Below are 20,534 nucleotides of genomic sequence, written 5' to 3'. Positions count from 1 at the left end.
CTTTGCCCAAAGCCCCACAGCAAGCATGCGCTAAGGGCAGGCTCTGAACCCAGCTGTGCTCTACTTTAGAGCCTGAATTTTAACAACTGCACAGGACAGAGGAGAAGCAGGGTCAGTCCTCGAGGGGGAATGGCCCCAAAGAACACAGAGGCACGATGGAATTGGGTATTGGAGGGACGGCACACCGCTTGTCTGCCCTCGCATGAAGGATGGTAGGTGGGAGAGGCAAGGAGAGCCGGCAGGGACCAGCCCATGGAGGAACTCAATGTCCTGCTGTGTAATCTTAAAGGCCACCAGGAGCCACTGAAGTTTCTTCTTCCTCTTCCTTCTCCTTCCTTTCACAGGAGCTTATAAAACAGGAAGGTGATAAGTTGTTTTGCATTTTGTATGTAAAGAATGGCTTATACTAGAGATTAGGGAGGTGACTCAGAGAATACACTGAGCCCCGATTCTGGACACACATGGAGTCTCGATCCTGGTCACACACTGAGCCCCGATCTTGGTCATACATGGAGCTCCAACCCTGGTCCCACACAGAGCCCCAACCCTCGTCACACACGGAGTTCTGACCCTGGTCACACACTGAACCCCGACCCTGTCACACACTGAACCCTACCTTTAGACTAGACTGAGTCCTATCCCTGACCTCTTCCTGAGCCCTAATTCTGAATGTAGACTGAGCCTGTCCAGCAGCTGAGTCCTTATCTCATCCAATTATCCCAGGAATGCCCCTGATCACTGGGGCGCTCTCATGAAAGAACGGTTCACTCAGTACAGCCATTCTCTACTGCTGTGTCCATGGCCCAGAGCTCACATCTTTAAAAAGCAGAGAAGTGTCATCTTCCTGGTGAAGGATGACTAGACAAAGCTTGCTTTGCACCTGATGAATTGAGGAGAAACAGGGACAGGAAGAGGCAGGGGAAGAGAGGAAAGTGAGTTTCTAGAACATTAAGCTGCTTTTTCTATAATGAAGGGAGCTCTCATTACAAACCGGGAGCTCCCTGATAACCAGAGGGGGTGGGGGGGGTGGGGAGAGCAGAGTGACAACTGGGAGCTCGCTGTGCTCTGTGGGGCCTCTCAGAGAAGGCTCAGCCCCTCGGCCCTCCCCCAGCCACAGCCAGGCGGGCTCTTAATGAGAAGAGGTCTGAGGATACCAGGTGAGCAGGGCAAGCCCAGCCCAGGTTTCACCAGTACCCGCGGGCAGGGCACAGGCAACACTGCGGCTGGGGGAGGCAGGAGGCTGGAAGTCGGAGGAGGCTCCTTCCAGAACTAGTGGATTGGTGGAATAAACACAAGCCCTATTTGATTTGAAGATTCCTTTATTAAGAAGTAGGAAATCATCCTTCAGCCCTGTAATGATGCTCTGAATTAGAAAACAAACAAATCAAAACAAAACTGGGAGAGTGCCTTGGCACTGCCAGCAGAGGTCGGACACCTCAAAGAGCAGGAACGTCAGGCAAAGCGCCCTTCTTGTCCCTTTGCCCACCCCCCCCAAGACCAGGCATGACACCCCCTCCTCTTGGAAAGATTTTAGGTGTCTTGGCCCCCACTCTGGATCTGGAAAGAGGTTTGAACCATGAGGGCAAAGGAGGGCTATTGAGGGCCTGAGCAAGGGTGAGAGACCTATCCATTCAGTGCATATTCACTGAGAGCCTGTGCCAGCTCCCCGGAGCGGGCGAATTATTCCTGCCTTCAAGGGGCTTGCAGTACGAAGGAGAAGACGGCTGCATGGGGAAAACACAGGCCAGTGCAGTAGTGAGGGTGGATCTAAGGTATGTTCTGGAAGGGGCCTGATAAAAGATGAGCTGAGGGCAGGTGGGAGCCACAGAGGAATCAGACTTGCATACCCAAAGGAGTCACTGTAGATGACTGAGAGCCTCCAGGGGAGTTCGTGGGAGAGGCGGAGTGTGAGGACTGGGGAGTGCCTGCCCCACTTGGTGGGGGGGAACACTCGCCCAGTAATGTCAGATCTTTTTTTTTTTTTAAGATAATATTTTTAGAGCAAAAGTGAGGGGGATTTTGTTTCCCTCAAGAAACCTGAAATCTGTATTTTTATGTAAAATCCTCTTCGAATTCTGTGTGGGGAGCAAAGCAAGTGTTCAGTCCACCAATTTCCAACCTCTACAGGAGAGGCAGAGAAATGCCCAGGGAAATTGGAGAGTGAGTAGGGTCGATGGGGCTCGAGGGGGACGCCTCTGGGCTAGAGAAGTTCTCAGAGTGCCCCCTTCAGGGCAGGAGGTCCTCCTGCAGCTTCCCTGACCAGCGCCCAGCCTCCTGCCAGAGCCGAAGGAACTCTTCTTGTATGTAGAAGCCAGAAGGCGGGCCTGAACTGGGTTTTCCTTTGAGGAGGCAGGAACCCAAGGAAGACCCATCCACTGAATGTGCAAGACGGTATTCCCTGTCTGGTGATTACCCTGAAAGATCCCTCCTCTTGTCTACGCAGGATCTGGGGTGAAGTCAATCCTGAGAGGTGCAGCCCCTCATTCAGGTACCAGGGACAGTGCAGTGTGCCACCCATGAAAGGAGTGTTAGGCTGAGCACCCCTGGGCCCTGTCCTAGAGCCGTCTCCTCACCAGGCTGATCTCTGGCTTCACGGTCCTGGCTCCTTTCCCAGAAACCGCCTGTCGCCCCCCCCCCCCCCCCCCCGCCATGCCTCTGGGATCACAGGCTACATTGAACCCTCTTCACCCCACACAGGCCAAACGCTGGGCTCGTCACTCCTGGGAATCATCCTTTCTTGTTTGTTTTATGGATTTAACTCTCCACTCTCACCCTGGGTGAGATTTACCTCCTCCCAACATTGTCTCTGGAGGGAGTGGTCAGTGGTGGGGCCAAAGGGGAGAGATGGTGCCAGTGTTCTCTCCTGCCCCCTGCACTCCTGGCTTGCCAGTGAACTTCTCTTCCCCATCTCTCCAAAGCGGACTTAGCATCCCAACCTCCTTTGGAATCTTTCCCATAATCAGTATATGGCTTGGCTGCCTCCCTACAAGGTCTCCTAGGAAGGCCCTACCACTGATCCTAGAGAACCCCACAGAAGTCAGGGTCCCCCGGCCTTTTTCCACTGTTACTCTGCAGGCTGTGACCTATAGTGACCCCCACCCTGTGTTGCCTTCTTGAGGGCGGAGGATGGGTGGGGTAGAGCAAATGGCAGGTGCGTTGGTCCTGGAGACTGGGATTTGTAACGTGGCAGGTGGCAGGGAGGATGCCCTGCAGGGTCTGCAGCCCTGTGTGGTTGCCTGCAGAGAGAAGCTCCTGCCCTCTGCAAGTTCCAGCAGGGATAGGAGAGAGAGGGAGCAGCCTGCACAGGGAACTGAGAGCCTCAGGCAGGTGTGTGAGCTTGAATGTTCCTGGCAGGGAGTCAGATCTGATCAGCCATGGTGCCTGGGTGTGGACAGGGTTGGCCTGAGGTCACCCACCTCGGTCTCCTCGGCTGGCACGGCTGGGGCCAGGTGAAGTGGGAGAGGTGGGTGTTGACAGTGGTGTGCTCCTCCATGCAGCTGGCTTTCAGGCCTGGCACGTGGGCAGAGTCAGGTCTCATCAGGGTCTCTGGCTAGTCTGCCTGGAAGGGGGCAATGTGGCCCCCGCATCCCAACCCCCACCCTGATGAGAAAGGAAGGTTCTGTGAGAATGCATTGCTGGAGCACTGCTTAACCTGTTAAGATATAATGACTTTGGAGGGCTTTAGCAATGTGCTATTTTACTTAGCAATGTGCTAATCACGTGCTGTTCTTATCCATTCATTAAAGTTGGTCCCTGTCATGAGCGCTTCTCCTGGCTAATGCTTTACTGAGCTCTCTTAATCTATTCTCCCAGTCCCGGACTAGACAGGAAAGCTAGATTCCTTCCCCCGCAGTCAGGGGCATGCAGCGGCTCTGAGGAGGGTGGTGAGACTCTTAAGTCCCTTGCTGCTGGTGCTCCCATCTTTTCCAAATGGTGCCAACCCTTTGCTTTAGCGAGTTCTCTATACTCTCCGCCGGACGGCCATCCCAGCCATCTGTATAAGGTTCTGCCGGCCCCAGATACCCTTGGCACCCTCTTCCAGGTGCCCAAATTCTACTCCATGGCAAATGCATTCCATTCCAAGTCCCTCCTCTTCTCAGAAGTCTTTCCCACACCCTGTAACTCCTAACAAATGCCAGTTCAGCCCGGGCCAGAAAAGGGTGGGCATAGATGTGGCTGAAGCCCTTGTCTTCCAGGCTCTGCTGGAGATGCGAGAAGGGGAACACTTACTTTGGATTGGGAACGTGTGGGAGTCTCGATCCAGATCCTCTTTCTGTACTTAAGAGCTGGTTATTTGGGGCAGGATACTCTACCTGTGTCTCAGTTTTCTTGTCTGTAAAATGGTAACGGTCTCAGTTACTTGGACGGGTGTTGTAGAGTAGGTGAGATCATTGACACATGGTGTCTAACACAATACCAAAGAGGAGGTACTCCATAAACATATAGAGTAAATAATACTAGCAATGTCAAGTTCCCGGCCCCCTCAATTTCTGACTGTGCAACTTTGAACAAATTCCTTGTGTCTTCATTTGTACTGTCATCTATGAAGTGAAGATTGTATTTCATCCAAGGATTCAATAAATAATTATGGAGCAACTTACGACGTGCTGGGCATTACTAAACCTGTCATCTACTGGTAGTTCATCCTAGGTAGTCAATAACTGTCAGTTTTCTTATATAAGTCACAGCTGGACAGTGGGAGATAGAGGGGTTGGCGCAGAGGAAGGGGACTCAGGAGGGGAACGGCGGAAGGCTAGGCCTGCCTCACTTTCCCAGCTTCCTTCCTACCCTTTCCCTCTTCTGTCAGTACAGCCTCACTTTGCCTCTGTGGGGGTGGGGTGGTGGATGGTGCTGGGATCTCTAAATCGTTTTCTGTCCTTTCTGCCTCTTGGTCCCATCAGAGCGCATGTATAGACTGGATCACCTGTCCGTTGCCTATAAAATGGAGATAGTGATATCTCTTTATTCTCAGACACCGGGGGCACTGCCACAATGTCCACCTCATTCAGAGTGGTCTCCTCACCAAGCTTTTCTGCAGCTTCATGCTCCTGGCTCCTCTCCCAGGGACCAGAGTCTGGACACAACATCACCCCTGGCTCCTTCATCCTGAGGCCTCACACCCTTCCCTTTGCCTTTGCCCAGCCCCCAGCCACACCATACCAGATCCCCACAGGGGCTTGTGTGTATGCGTGTGCATAAGCAGCGTGAGATTGGACACATGTGAGATCTACAATAAAATTGGATTGAACGAACCCGCGATGAATGCCCCCTCTGCAAGTGGGGCTCATTCATGATCCATTCGGTGCCAAGCTCTGTGTCAAGGGCCACGGCATCGGTGTCACTAATTGCCAAGCTCTATAAAGACTGAACATCATTCACACTCTCAGCACCTCCCTGTCCTCACCAGGCCACCTGTCTCTCAGAACTCCAGCCCCCTCCCTCACCCCCAGAGGTCCCCCACCATGGATTTTGGCTGCTGCACATGTTGGAATGACAAGTCACTGACTTTGGGGTCAAAGCCTGGTGCCATCACTCACCCCGTGCCCTCAGGCAAGTCATTTAACTTCTCAGAGTTTCATGGCTCTCATCTGGAAAATAGGCATGCATCAAATTGCTTATCTCATGTTTGCTGTGGGGAATAAATGAGATAAGGCATATGCTTAGAACACTGGCCGGGCACATAGTACATGCTCAGTGAACGTGAGCTATTTATGACAGTTAGGACTCCTCCTGCTCACAAGCCCGCTTCCCTCCCCCTCTGCCACAAGCCTGAGCACACAGTCGGTGGTCGGTAAAACAAGATTTCCCAGAAATAGGGAGATCTGATGGACATACTGGGTGAGGAGAGCCAGAAACTGCCAGAGGTTCGTAGAGGGAGAGGGATTTGCCCATGGAGGAGCAGGCAGGTCTGGAGGAGGATCTCGGGGACAGCTGTTTCTGTCTGAAGGACAGGGAGCTTGTGGCTCATGTCTTCCACAGCTCCACAGCTCTGATGGCCACAGTTCTTTCCTTGGGTGGCCACATTCTGTGTTTCAAGTCACAAGCAAGCCACGAGGAGACCATGCCACTCTAAGGGAGGCCCACGCGGGTATAGCATAATTACAAGAGGAGTCAATGACTTCTTTGGCCTTCCAGAACCTCTACCCATTTTCCTCTTCCAGGGACCCCTTGTACTTTTGGCCCATTTGAGGCAAGTAGCCGGGCAGCGGGGCAGGGAACAGCTGACAGATGTCAGCCATGCCCACATGGATTCCCAGAGCCAGAGTGGATGGCTGCATATGTAGCGGTGGGGAGGGGGGCGGGCTTCTGGGAGAGGCCAATTCCTTGTCCAGGGCTCTCTCGGAGATCTCTGGCTCTGGGCCTCCATTTCTTCCTCAGTGAAATGGGGACCATTCTGTAGGTTTCTTTACCCTGGCTGTTGTTAAGACCAGAAACAATCTGGCCATCAGAGAGGAAAAACAAGTCTGGAGGTAGAAGTGGATGTCTTCCCTCAGAGCGAGGTGAGTCCAGACCTGGGAAGGGACTGCCTGGCCTGCCCCATCCCCATGGTCAGACAGGGCAGGCCCCAGCTGGCTCCTTCCTCAGGGGAGCCCCTAGCATCCATCCTCTGAGCCACGTCCCATCACTGAACCCCCCAAGAGTGGCCTTGGACTGACAGAGGGGCTCAGACCCCTAACTCTCAGGCTGGCCCCGGCAGTTAGCATGCCCCCCCCCCAGCCCACCCATGGATTTCCACCCCAGAAGCTGCACCGTGGCTAGCTCTTCAGGGCTCTGACTCCTGACCTCAGCCCAGGCCTGAAGGGAGATCCCCACCCTGCAGTCCAACACATCCTTGGCCCGGCCTGTGTCATGGTAATAGCACCCTCGGCCTCTGTTCCAGACTGGTCTGCACCATCTTTCTGTCTCCCCTCTGCTAGGCTCAGGCAGGGGCAGTCTCCCCAGAGACCCCTCCCAATGGGTCCTGGTGGGCTGTAACTCTGTCTTAACTGAAATGGGCAGCAGGGAGGCCCTCCGAGGAATGACATCCTTGCTGTGCCTCGACCAACACTTCCCTGCTCTGAGGGAGGGTCGGTGGATGGAGCTGCAGCCATCCCGGCCTCAAGCTGCCTTGAGGGGGAGGGGGCAGGCAAGGCAAAGCAGTGGCCCAGGGACAGCTCCCAGTTGGGGGTGTGTGTGGCTCCTTTCCCCACACCCCTCAATGCTCCTCTCCCTGGAAAACACTGGAAACCAGGTTGGGAGTCACATTGATCACAGTGCATGTCCAGTCCTATTTCTTATCTTGTCAAAGGCCCACGGCAGCCAGTGAGGTAGGTGAAGACTAGCAGCCCCATTTTCTAGACGAGGTAGATAGGCTCACAGTGGTAAATGGACTTGCTCAAGGTCACAAAGCTGCAAGAGAGCAAAGCCAGGGTCAGCCTGGAAACCACACACTCACGGGAGGCGGGGTGGCACAGGCTCTGTGACTTCGGGCCAGTTACTTAACATCTCTGAATCTCAGTCTTTTCATCTGAAAACTGGGGACAGTAAGAGTTCCTCTCTTATCAGGTTATTGGGAAGATCAAATGAGATAATGTTCAGATAACTCAGTATAGCAGCGGCAAAGACCTGCCCAATAACGGTGAGCAGGGATTGTGATTATTGGCTCAAGGATAGGCAGGTGCTGTCTCTGTGGAGACCGCGCCCTAGTTGAAGCCCCAGATGTAGGTTCCCATCTTGTCTCTGCTGGTGGCCCTCGAGACCCGTTAAAGTGGGTTCAGGTCCTTGTGTGAAGAAGCAGGGGCCTCGTAAGGCCTTTGGATTCCTCTCTGGGTCTGCCTCCTTGGAGAAGTTCAGGTGCCTGCCATGAGCCCTTGTTCACAGCCCCCCAGTGGCTGCTGCCTGCTTTCTCACATGGGCCTCAGGTCTACACTGGGCCTACTCAGGCCACACTAGGCACTGGCTGGGGCTCTGCCCTGAATCTTCTGTCCCTAGAGGACAAAGCTGAGGATGGGGGCTAGAAGGATTGGGGGTGGTCGAGTCTCCCCAAACAAGCCTCCACCTAACCTAGCCTGGTCCTCCAGGGTCTGGGGAAGCTCAAGCTCCCCAGCATGGAGGCCGGCCCATGTGAGCAGCTTGCTCCTGCTCTGTGTCCTCGGTAACCCTGAGATGGAAGGGGGTAGGGTAGGGTTATGGATCTCCAGGTAAGTTTGCCTTCGGAAAGGAGAGGCAAAAGTCTGCCCTGGAGCAGAAAACATGGGGGGAGGTGGATGTAAATGATCTTGAGCCTGGCTGGGGTGACCCCACTGCTAGGCCCTCAGTCCTGCCATCAGACCAATGGTTAACCCTGACCTTGGACTCTGCTCCTTGCAAGCTTGCCACCTGCTGATAAATCCCCTCCAGGACAGGGCCAGCGCCAGGGCCAGAGCCAGCAGCCAGAGCCAGTATGCTCAGGAACCTGTGAGAGGAATTCCACCGAATTTACATACTTTAGAACACCCCTTCCAGGAGCCCTGTGATGAGAAGGAAGGGAAGGTGCTTCTGGCCACACCCTCTGGGACCTAGATGGTGAGGAGGCACCTCTGTGTCTAAGATGAGCTCTGAGAAAGCTCTGGGGCCTTTGGGGCTAGATACTTAGCATTTTAAAATTTTATTATGACTGCATTTGTTTAAATATATATATATGTATATATATATATATATTTATAGCTCTATGTACCCACCACCCCCGGGCCCCTCCCCAGCCCCTAGTTTTTCCCCTTGGCTTTCTGTTTGGCAGCCGTGTAGGGCAGCAACGTCTGAGTGCTCTTGTCTGACACCGTCTGGGTGCTGCTGTTCCTTGTGACCCTTCGGGTCTGCTCGGGGGCCAAGGTGGGGCCTGGGCGGCGGCCAGTCAATGGAGAGCGCCTTGGCTTATAGGGAGCGGGAGAGGGCTTGAGGGGGCCCACATGGGCCTCTGGACGGGGCGGCTCTGGGGATAGGCCCACCTCCTCCTCCGCCACCACCTCCTCGCCGTCCCCTTCCTCGTCATCACAGCACAGAGCATGGTAGAGCACTTTGTCACTGAACCGCACCCTCTCGCGCGTGCCCGGGGTCCGCTGGGGCAGCTGGCCCTTTGCAGGGCCAGCACTGAAGGCCTCCTCGCTGGAGGAGTCCGGGGTCTCCACCCGAGGCCCATTGGGGATGGGCGTGCCGCCATTCATGAACCGGTAGTCAGGGCCAGCCCCGGGCCGGGTCAGCTCAGGGCCGTCCACGGAGTCTGAGGGCGTGGATGCGTCCAGGAAGGAGCAGAACTCCCAGCTGTCTGAAAGGATGTCCGCCGTCATGAAGTCCAGGTGCCCCAGGTCGAAGGGGCCGCCCACGCCCGCCTTGTCGCTGCTGGAGGTGCTGCTCACAGTGGCCGTGGTCCAGTCATCTGGCTCCAGTTCAAAGTCGAAGTCTGAGGTTAGCTTATCAATCTGGCTCACCACCTGGCCGGGGAAGGAGAGAGGGGTGAGGGGGCCTAGCATCACATGGGTGCAAGCATGTCCCCGTCCCACCCTGCTAGATGCCTGGCTGATGACCCCAGAGGATGGTCACGGGTTTGTCCACCTGTTGAGGGCCCATGTTGAACCAGGGTGAGCAGGTTTGGGCCATTTCCTACTCCTCAGTCCCTCCTTCCGGCCCTGCACCCTCACACCCCTCTCCCCTAAAGCCAGCTGCTGCTCTAGGCACAGCCCTGGTGCTCAGAGCTCATTTTCCTTAGATCGAGAGGTAGCTGTTCACACAGGGCTGACCTTCCAGCAAGGCCACTCAGTGGAGAGATGAGCAGACCACGCACCTTTGGAAAAGAAATGATACGGGGTGACTATGAGGAAGACTCTGCCCCCGTTTTCCAAACTCTCCTGGACCAGCCTGTGCTGCTGCTCAGTGACTGTCCCCGTGGGTCTCCTCCATCGCACCCCCACAAACCCCAGAGCCTCCTCCCTCCTTCCCCCGCCCTGCGCCCTGATGAGTGGAGATCAACCCTGGCTGCTGGAGAAGGAATAACACAAGCACCATTTGGTAAGCAGTAAGGAAACCCCCCTCTCAGACCCAGAAATGCTTGTTACAAGCACTCAGGGGGCAGCTTGGCTGCCAAGCTCACGGCACCCAACTCACCCCATGTGAAGGGACACCCTGCCTCAGGACGTCCCCTCGCCTAGGCCCTGCAGCACAGAAACTGGGATGAAGACAGTGAGGGGTAAAGGGAGACCCCATCAGAGATGTCGGAAGAGGACCGAGTAAGAGAAGGAGAAATGATTCTGACCAAAACTGAAAACAGCCAAACAATAATAGCCAAGTAGAGACCAAGAGACCCAAATGACCCAAGGACAGGACATACACAGTGAGTCACTGAGCCCAGGGTCCAGTCCCAGGCACCTCCCTGGGGCCTTTTCCCAGGGTCAGAGCAGTCTGTTACTGAACGAACTAAGGAAATCCCTAGTCTAATGGATGTTTATGAGGATGACTGCTGCCCAGGGATGTGCTAAGTGGTCGGTGAGGGGTGGGGTAGGGAGTCCCCAATGTGCAAGATGAAAACAAAGCCAAAAATCATGGGCTGAGGTGTTTGGGGCAGCGGGAAGTTGACTTGGTCAGGAGTTGGGGCGGGGGAGTGGTTTCTGATGGTGACCTGGTCCGTCATTTTCCCTCTGAGGCTCAGTTTCTCAATCTGCAAATGGGGAGGTTGGGTGAATGGTTTATTTCCAAGGTCCCTTCCATCTCTGACATTCTAGAACTCTGTGTTTATAGGGATGACTTGAGAAGCTGTTTTGGGGTGTCCATGCCTAGGATATCCACTCCTCATGGCCCCAGGCCCCAGGGGTGGCAGGGACACTTGGCTGAAACCTTCAGACTAGGGGAGTTAGGACACTTGGATTTCATATTTAACTTGGACATTGTTCTGTGTGTCTTTGGGTAAGTCACATAACCTCTCTGGACCTCAACCATTCAAGTGTGATGACCCCAGCCCTGCCATCCTCACCAGGGCTTCATGTTTAGCAATGAGGAGGGCTGTGAAAAGTCTCCCTGGGGCACTGATTAGAACAGTGTCATCATCTCCCATCTCTGAGCACCTACTAAGTTTAAGACTTCCACATGAGATCATCCTCTCCTGAGCTTCTAGAAGATACACCACAGGCACAAGTAACTGGGGGGAGGGGGGGCTGCAATTCCCAGCCCGTCCTGCTGCTCCCCTGCAAGGTTGCACACCACTGTGAGGTGCTGCTGTGATTTCTGGGCTTGGGCAATGGGGACAGGGCCCCATTCTCCAATCTGGCCACCCCTTCTTACGCCCCCCACCCCCAAGTGACTCCCTCTCCCTCAGAGAAGCTCACATCCCCTAGAAGCCCTTGCTCAGCCCGAGCCCCACTTGAGGGCTGGGAGCCCCGGCCCAGAGCAAGGGGCTCGCACACTGGAGTGTGCTCCAGCCCACCCCCTAGAGTTTCTAATTCAGTAGGTCCTGGGGTTGGGGTGGGGGACTTGAGAAGGCACATACCCAACCTTCCAGGGGCTAATCCAGGGGCATACTTTGAGAACCACTGGCCTGACGCCTGGGATGGCAAAGACACAGAACCTCAGAGTGCTGCCAGCCTGAGGGGAGGCCCTGTGTCTCTGAGACAGCCACACCCTCAAATGAGACCTTGACCAAGTTGAGCCTGAGTCTGCTGTTGCACAGGGTGGGGACACAGCTAATAGGAATCTGGTTGAGTGACAGGCTGTGACCACACAGGGTCGGCTGAGGCCAGGCTGGGCCCAGAAGCAGAGCTCCTAATGCCCTGTGAGGAAGACCACACAGGTCAGGGATCTCTAAAGGGGGAGGATCTCTAAAGCTGTCAGGCCTGGACACTCTCCTTCCCACCCAAGAAGTCCCTGCTGGCCACCTGCTCAGGCAGCCTTCCCATTCAGCCCCTTCCCCTTCTCCATCAGAACACCCTTCTCTGGTTTCATCCCCATGGTGTGGAGGGATGGGACAGAGGGGGACTAGCAGTCACGACAAGGAGGCCACGCCTCAGCTAAGGAACTTGAAGCACGTGATTTTCCCTCTCCAGTCTCCGTGTCCTCACTGGAAAGTGGGATGAAACTCCTCTCCTCACCAGGGTGACGGGGCCTCACTAGATATGGGTGTGGTTTAAAACACAGAATTGGCACCACCAAGCACTTAAGAACCTGGGCTCTGGAGTCAGACTTAGGGTTCGACCCTGGCCTCACCGCTGACAGGCTGTGTGACCTTAGCCAAGTTACCCAGCGTCCCTGTGCCTAAGTGTCTTCATGAAGGGGAATTTGAGTTGTACCTATTTGATAGGGCCATCGGGAGGATTTAATGACACGATGCACGGGAAGCAGGTAGAACAACACAGACTAGATCAGTACCCACCGTGCACCCATCGGTGCTCCTATGGGACCAGGCGCCTGCACCAGGCCCAAGAGCGGGTGGGAGTTTCCAGTGCCTGTGGCAGAATAATGGGATGTGTTGGGCATTTCAAATCCTAGCACATGGGGGGGTACCTATGTTCCCTCAAGTAGGTCTGTCTCCAGACAGAGCAGAAGGAAGCAGAAGAGAGTCTTATGGCCAAGAGGTAATGAAGCTCAAAGGCAAATCTGGCCCCGAGCCTGAAGGACAGGCAGAGCTACTTGCTGAATGACATAAGTGAGGATCAGAAAGGGGAGTCATGTGCCCAGTGTACCCAAATGGTAGGCAGGGCCCCTCTACCTCACTTCATGGGGTCCGTGGGGATGGCAGAGGGCAGGCAATCCCCACCTTACCTGCCTGTCTGCTTTGGATGCCTTGAAATCTGTGATTTCTCTCTGAGATTTAATGATCATTTTGCCTGCATGTAATTTGGGATTGTCTTGGAGTGCAGGGAAATAATTATATATACAGAAGGACAGAGAGCGAGAGAAGAGAGAATGGAGAGAGAAATGACAACATAAAAATCAGAGCATCATGGAACCTCAAAGCCAGAGGGACTGGAAACTTTGCTGACTTCAGCCCCTCACTGTGCTTGTTGATGGGGACACTAAGGTAAGGCCCAGACACTGGAAGGAGCGGAGCAGAGACCACAAATCAGGAGTCCTGGCACCTTAAGAACAAGACTTGCCTGATCTGGAGGGAAGGGCAGCGTTGAGAGCCATGACAAACCTGCTGGGGGTTCCAGGCCCCACCCCGAGGGCGTCCCCAACTGCTGTCCTGCTCACAGCCTCAGCTCGCTCACCTGAACGACTGTCCCTGTCTGGTGGCAGCTTCCTGCCCCACTCCTGCTACATTTAAGGCACTTAGTAATCAGCCAATGGGACCATGTCACCCCTCCCCTTCCAGCACTTCCCTGCTCCCCAGACTCCTGAGCCTCTCGGAACGCAAACCCCCACCAACTCTGGCCTGGAGGGTCTTTGTCCTCCAGCAGGTGCTACCAGTCTGCCAGGCTTGCCTCCTCACCGGCTCTACACACTCCCCCGAGCCCGCTTCTGCCTCTGGGCCTCACCTGGAATGCTCCCTCCTTTGCTACTCATCCATCTCACTTCCAGAAGGAAGTCTTCTCTGACGCTCCATTGAGGACAGGTTCCCTATGACAGGCTCTCAAGGCACCCTGTGCTTTTCCTAAAAATATTTTCTGATATTTATCACTGCTATACTTTTATGTGCATGTATGTTATATGATTGATGTCCCCCCACCCCCGAGACAGTAAGCCCCCCGAGGGGTGGGACTGGGAACGTCTTGCCCACCATGGAAACCCCAGTTTGGCGCAGAGATTGGCACACTGTTGGCAAATACAGCCATTGATGAGTGGACGAGGTGAGACAGAGGGCTTAAAGAAATTGCTGGGGGAAAAAAACAAAAACAAAAACAAATAAACAAAAAAATTGCTGGGGGCTGCTCTTCTGAGAAGGAGTTCCACAGTTTTATCTCGCCTGCCCAGCCCTCCCTACAGTCCTGGCTGAGCCTCCATGCCAAGGAAAGCACATCTGTGTTCCTTAAGGCCCCAGAGTCAAGGCTGAGGACTCAGGACTCCCAGCGCCTCTGGTATCTCCCTCACCTCTGGCCCCTTCACCTCCCTCGGCAAACTGCTACCTCCTCCTCTCCCTCCCAGCTCCCCAGGCAGCTGGTTACATAACTGGAGATCTGCATTATTTATGACCACTGATTATTTTTTAATTCTGTGATTATGTTATTTATTGTCTTGCGGGGGGGGGGTCCTGTAGAGCTGGGGAGGGGGGAGAGAGTTGACTGTGATTCATGACTCTCATCCTGCAATTTGGCCTAATTGGCCAGAGAGCTTCATGAATCTGTCCGAAGGAAGAGAATGCAAAGGGAAAAGGGAGGAAAGGAAGGTGAGGAAAAAAAATAAATAAATAAGAAGAAAAACTCTGCACAATTCTTGCTGAGCTGCGGGTGATGGAGCTGACCCACTTTGGCACAGCTCTGTGGTCCTCAGCCTCTCCTGCCCCAGCTGCTTCCTGGCCAGGCCACAACCATCTCGTGCCTGCAGAGCCCCTGGCTCTCCATGCCGCCCCAGAGGCAGCCCCTTGCCCAGGGGACTGCACAACTGCTAGCAGGCCTGTTCCCTGTGAAAATCAGGTGTGTGTGTGGGATCCTCCATGGCCACCCCAGGTGGGCAGGCATGCCAAGTTATGTCCCCCCATGGTGAACCTGAGGTTCATTTATGAGCCCCTATGCTGAGTGACATCTTGGGCAGGAGGAAGGGGAGGAACTCAGCATCTGGAGGGCAAGGATGAGGGCATTTGACCCTGACCTTCGGGGCCCCGCAGCTGGTGGGGAACCAGGAGAGCAGTGGGGAGGCAGATTCCCATCCAGAACCACAAGTAGGAGGTTGCTGGAGAGCATGTGGTGTTCTCATGGAGGGTATATCTGAATTTCATACCATGGTCTACAAGATTCTGTGTAATTGGACTCCCTGCTCTCTCTTTGACCTTTCTTTCTTCCTGCTTTTCTCCTCCTGGTTCACCCCACTCCAGCTGTCCTGGCTTCCTTCTTGCTGATCTCGAACATGCCAAGTACACTTCCACACTTCCTCCTCAGGACCTTTGTATGAGCTGCACCCACTGCCTGGAAAGCTCTTCTGGATATCTATCCGTCTTGTACCCTTTGGGTCTCTCTTCCAAAGGCATCTCATTGGAGACCCCGTTCCCCCATCACTGTCACTCTGTACCCCTTTCCATACTGGAAGAGGGTGGCACTGTCTATCGCAGGAGAGGCTGAAGGGTACCAGCCAGGAGGCCAGGTGCCTGGCTCGGACCACTCCGATCATGGCTAAGAAGCTCATAGGACTCCAAAAGAACAAGGCCACACATGGAGTAAGGAGCCGGCGAGTGCCAGAATGTCTCATTAATAATATCAAAAGGATGTGGAGCTAGTTTTGTGTCCATCTCTGTGCTAAGTACTTTATACACGGTAGCACAATTAATTCTTACAACAGCCTGGGGCTGGTCGCGGAGGCATAACATTCAGTATCCTCGTTTGCCAGAAAACAGAAGCCCAGAAAGGTGAAGTAACTTGACCAAGTCCACACAGCTAGGAAGGGAGCGGAGCTTGGATTTGAACCAGAGACCTCTGGCTCCAAGAGCCCGTGCTCTTAGCCTCTGGACCGTGCTGCATCTCTGAGTTAAGATGCATGGAATTTTGTGTAGCTTCGAGAGCCTGCTGGGATTGGCCTGGCATCCTGGAGTATTGGGGAACCTAGGAGAATGAGGGCTAATTAATGATCGACTGTCACATCCCTCTGCGGCAGTTTCAGCTTTCAAAGCACTTTTGCATTCCTCACCTCTCTTAGTCCATTAAAGAACTTTACCCACCCATGGGACGGACCTCGCTTCCTATCACATGGGGGAGCCCAGTGAGAGCTGGAGCAAGGGTCTGGGAGGGCGGGGGAGCTTTGGGAGAGGGAACTCCAAAACCTTTAGGAACTCCAAAACCCCCTTACCACATACCAAGTCCCAGAGAAATCCTTGTAAGAGCATCCTGAGATGGGGAAGATTGGCATCCCCATTTCAGAGATGAGGAGACAGAGGCTCAGGGTCTGGGGGAGGAAGTGCTTTAGTGTCTGTCGTCTTTCTGTGAATTTCAGGCTGTATGGTCCAGGGGACAAGGAGAGTTAGCCCTGATCAGTGGTGTCTGAAGTAGAGCAGCAGGACGAAGAGGATGGACCTGCTCCTTCAATCAAGCGTCCTGTGGTCTCCCCCAGCAGTCTTGCATGCGAATCTTGCCTTTATATCTAAGTGTTTTGCTGTCCTGAGATGGGAACTCAGCTCAGTGAGCCCTGAGCTGGTCGTGTCTGGGGAAGGGGGTATAATGAACAAACAAGCACCTGCCTCCACCCTCTGGATCTTGGGTCTACCCATGCCCCGGATGGGTATGGGTAGACCCAAAGGGACTGAGAAGAGCCAGGTAGATCCTGCTTTAGAAGCCCCCTTGGAGGATCAAGAACCAAGATCACAGGTTCCAGGGAACAAAGGGCTGTAACCCCATATGCCAAACCAAGGCATGGCATCCCCATTGAGTAGCCCCATTCCTGACAAATCCCATCCCACGGGAAGTCAGCTAGGGTGTCTCCTCTTCTGCCTGGGCCTCCCGGAGCCTCATCTGCCTTCCTCAACACTCCCTTTGGCCCATCACCCCGTGTCCAGACCCTGCCTGGGGGGTGGGGGAGTTCTGAGGCCTGCCCCCCTCCCAGATGGGTGCCATTGGCAGCAGGCAGGCAGTGGCATACGGGGTAGATGCTGGTTGCCGTAGCAACCTGCCAAAGTCTTGGGTGGAGGCACATGGCCTCCGGGGTATATAGGGGGAGGGAATGCATCTCTCTCTGTCCTGGCTGAGGCCTTTGGGCTGCACAGCCTGTGGACCTGAGGCTCTGCTGTTCGAGACGTGGGGGTGGGTGAGTGTATGTGCTGAGAAGAGAGAGAGGGAACATCTAAAAATCTGCAAATAAATCCTAGTACTTCTGGTGTCCCTGCCTTGTCCCCAGAAGGGCGCCCCCCTCAGGGCATCATGGCATGAGCATAAGATAGCATCTCTAGAAGATCCCGTCAAAATGCAAAAAGGTCGCTGGCTGGCCCACCTGCTCTAGCCTCAGAAGAGGCAACAGGAACCTAAGTTCTAGTTAGTTCTGTCCCTGGTAGGCTGTGTGAGCTTGGATAAGGCCCTAGCCCTCTCTGGGCCTCAGTTTCTTCAAACAGAAAATGGACAGGGCTGGTATGGATGACCTATGGATGACCTGGAGGACTATGCCTGGGGGGACAGGGGAGGTGGATCTGGGAATATGCTCCATTGAGAGTAGGTTCTGTGCTGTCTGATTTCCAGGCTTAGAGTCAGTCCTGGCTCTTTTCTGGGTGGGCTCTTTCCTGGCATAGGTCCCATACCCTTGCCCAAGACCGAGACTCTGGATGGTTCCCATCGCCCTGATGGACCCACAGAGGGTCTAGAAAAAGATGGGCCAGGGAGGGACAAAGAGGTGTTTTGTTCTTTGGACCAGTGAGGTAGGGAGAGGAGGGGTCGCTTGGGGGCATCTGACTTTCACCACAAGGCTGATTCTGGGCTGAATGGCTGCCCTACCCCACCTCAGGTCATGTCCCAGCCTCTCCACAAGCCCTCTGCTCTGGATACAGCTCCCTGCAAACATCTCCTGCTCCTTGGCCCTCAGGCCAGGCTGCAGCTGGCACCTGCCATCACCCCTTCTTCTCAACCCTCCTAGAGCCCCCATCCTCCCACACAGCTGGCTGGGGAGAGCAGGAACCCATAACTCCCGTTAAATCACTCTTTCTGCCATCTCTGCAGGGGCCCTGGTTATAGGGAGGTGAAATTTGCCTGAAGCCCACCTGGCTGGCATAATGGCACCCAGTGGGCAAATTCAGGCCAGTCGCTCAGAACGCTGGTCATGCATTTTGGGCTTGAACACAGCCCAGGGGGCAGGGCTGAGGACATGTGTACCTCATTACCCCAGCGATGTGGGAAGCAGTAATTAAACCGGGCTCCACTTAGAGAGACAGAGAGGGACACACGTCTCAGGATTTCTCAGTGACTTTTCAGCCTTGGCAGAAACATTCAGAACTCTGGACAGGGATGCACGCATGTAGATAAGATTCCTGCCCCCAACCCCCAGCCAAAGTACACAGGAACCCTGGTACCCACTAGCAGCCCCTTGGATGCATTCCCATCTCAGGGCAGGGAGCACATAGCTGCTTCAATTTTTCCAGGATCAAGGGTTCTGAGTAGCCTGAGTGTGACTTCTGGAGAACGCTCTGAGCTAGGCCTTCTCAGTAGGGCCATCAACACTCTCCCAGAACCGTTTCTGAGCAGGTCAGAGTCTGGGAGGCAGATGGCGGGGTCAGAAGCCAGCTTGGGCCCCAGGAGAGTGTCTCCCACTAAGAGGCTACGGTGGGATTTAGTCTATATTTATCACCCCGGCAGCCCCGAGTGCTAACCACAGAACCCTGGGCCCATGACATGTTGCCCATACTGGCTCTGCCACCTCAGGGCCTTGCTAGTCCTGGAGTATGCTGAGGTCCCTAGCAAAGCAGATTTGGGGGAAAGGAGAACAAGGAAAAGGAAGTACCCAGCAAAGTGACACGTGTGCATGCAGCTTTGAGTACACACACACACAAATGGAAACACATATGTGTGTTTTTGTGCCAGGCCCGGGAAAACTGGTCTGGGGGGCTGTCTGGCCCCTCACTCACCTCCCTTAGCTCCTTGGCCACCTCCTTGAGTTCCTGCAGGATGCCCTCAAGCTGCCCAATGACCATCTTCATGCGCTGTCGGATCCGCTCCCGCTGGCCACCACTGCTGGGGTCGTCACTGGGCTGCCCGAGGTCTGGGGCGCCCCGAATGTTCATCCTTTACCACGTCGCTGCAGGCCTGCCCATATTCCCCCCAGCCGGGCGCACGCTGCGTCTGCCACCACGGAGCCCCCCTCGGCCAGGCAGAGCTCCACATCTTAACGGCCCCCCAGCCCACCCTGGCCCTGGGTGGCCCTCACCCAGTCCCTGGCCCCTGCCACCCCCCCCTCCTCTGCCTCTGGGTGGGGAATGGGACACCCAGAGGAAGACAGAGTCTGACGGAGGGGGTCAAGGTGAGGACACAGGAGGACAGGGGGAGGGGCCTTGGGTCTCAGGAGTGGCAGCCAGGACTTGGAGTGCCTGTGCCTGGGCTGAGCTGATCTCTGGCTGAGCCTGGACACCGAGGCAGGGGGATGACTCTGCAGGGACTAAGGGTAAGAGATGCCCTTGGGATGGGGGAAGGCAGCAGGAATCCCTCACAACTCCTAGGAGGTTGCAAAGGCAGAGGTCTCCGGGTGCAACTGACACCTGCAGAGGGACGGTGGCTGGGGTCTTCCAGATGTGGTTGTGGTGGGGGCTCCAGATGTGGGCAGCTCTGAAAAGGGAGCTGGTTGGAGAAGGGCAGCCCCCTGCAGAAAGAGCAAGCCTGGCGTCAGCCCTCCCAGGCTGCACCACCAGCCGGCAAGCAATGCCGCTGCCTCCCTCCTCTCGCCAGCCTGCACCCTTCGTCGCTGGGGATTTTTTTTTCCTTTGTGGGGAGGGGTGATGGAGGCAGATTATCTACAGCATAGCCCTTCCTCTGGAAGGAAATGAAGGAGTCCCTGCTTTAAAGGCAGAAGTCCTCAGCCTGCTACGGGGCACCCTGCCCCAGCTCCCCCAGTCCCCCGTGCCTCCACCCCTCAACCAGGCCCGGTCCCGCTGGTTCACGAGAGGGCCTCTCCAGTCCTCCGTCCTCCGTCCTCCCTCCCAGTGCCCCCAGGGTGCCCTCACTCCCAGCGGACCCTCCCTTCCCCAGCCCCGCCTTCCCTCTGAACCCCCGCTCTGCTCCCGGACTCACCAATCGTGGGGGCACCGGCCTTCCTTCCCAGCAGCGTCGGGGGCCAAGCCCCAAGAGGAGGTTGGGGGGCCCCCAAGGCTCCCTAGGGCGGGCTTCTCTCTCTGGACCCTTCGGCCCCCGGCCACAGGGAGGTCCTCAGAGCCGCCTTGGGAGACATCTGGACGGTGGGAGGGGGCGGGGCCTCCGCGCTCCAAGGAAGGGGGCAGGAAAAATCTCCCCCAACCCCCGCCGGGCTCCGGGTCGGGAACCAGAGAGGGTCCGGCGGGCTCGGGGCTCCGAGGCCACAGGTGACCCGGGCGCCGGGCGACCGAGGCGACGCCGGGCCGGTCCCAGCGTGTGAGCCAAAGTCGGAGGGATCGGAGGGCGCCGGGATCCCCTCAGCCCACGCCCGGGATCCCCCGGGCTCCGCACAGTCCGGGATTTGCTCTGTCCAGTCCAGATCGGCCGGCTCCGGGCTCCGCCGGGGTCTGCCTGCCCTGTTGGGAGTGAGCGGGCACCACTGGGCGCCCGGGGCGCGCTCAACCCGGACCCAGAAGGTCCGCACTCCGACACCCGCGGCTCCGGAGCGGCCGCGAGAGTCCGCTCAGCCCGGCCCCGCTGTCCGCCGGGGGCGAGAAGGCTCCCACCGCTCAGTCTGCGGTCGGAAAGGTCCGGAAGCCGCCGGGCCCGGGGGGAGGGGCGGCGGCGGCCGCG

General features: G+C 55.8%; 1 protein-coding gene across 1 annotated transcript; it reads right to left on the bottom strand.

Moving 5' to 3' along the window:
- Nucleotides 1–8,616: 8,616 nt before the first annotated feature.
- LOC111153354 (chromosome unknown C15orf59 homolog) lies at nt 8,617–20,096 on the bottom strand. Its single transcript, XM_022512337.1, has 3 exons — nt 19,842–20,096; nt 18,686–19,413; nt 8,617–9,446 (listed from the first exon to the last, which is right to left on the bottom strand). Exons 2-3 carry the CDS (start codon nt 18,839–18,841, stop codon nt 8,724–8,726), a joined length of 879 nt encoding a protein of 292 aa, XP_022368045.1. The 5' UTR covers nt 18,842–19,413; nt 19,842–20,096; the 3' UTR covers nt 8,617–8,723.
- Nucleotides 20,097–20,534: the final 438 nt, after the last annotated feature.

The sequence above is a fragment of the Enhydra lutris genome, unplaced genomic scaffold, assembly GCF_002288905.1.
Source record: "Enhydra lutris kenyoni isolate GAN:26980312 unplaced genomic scaffold, ASM228890v2 scaffoldscaffold31, whole genome shotgun sequence".
NCBI lineage: Eukaryota > Metazoa > Chordata > Mammalia > Carnivora > Mustelidae > Enhydra > Enhydra lutris.
This window is presented reverse-complemented; position numbering and strand designations above follow the sequence as displayed.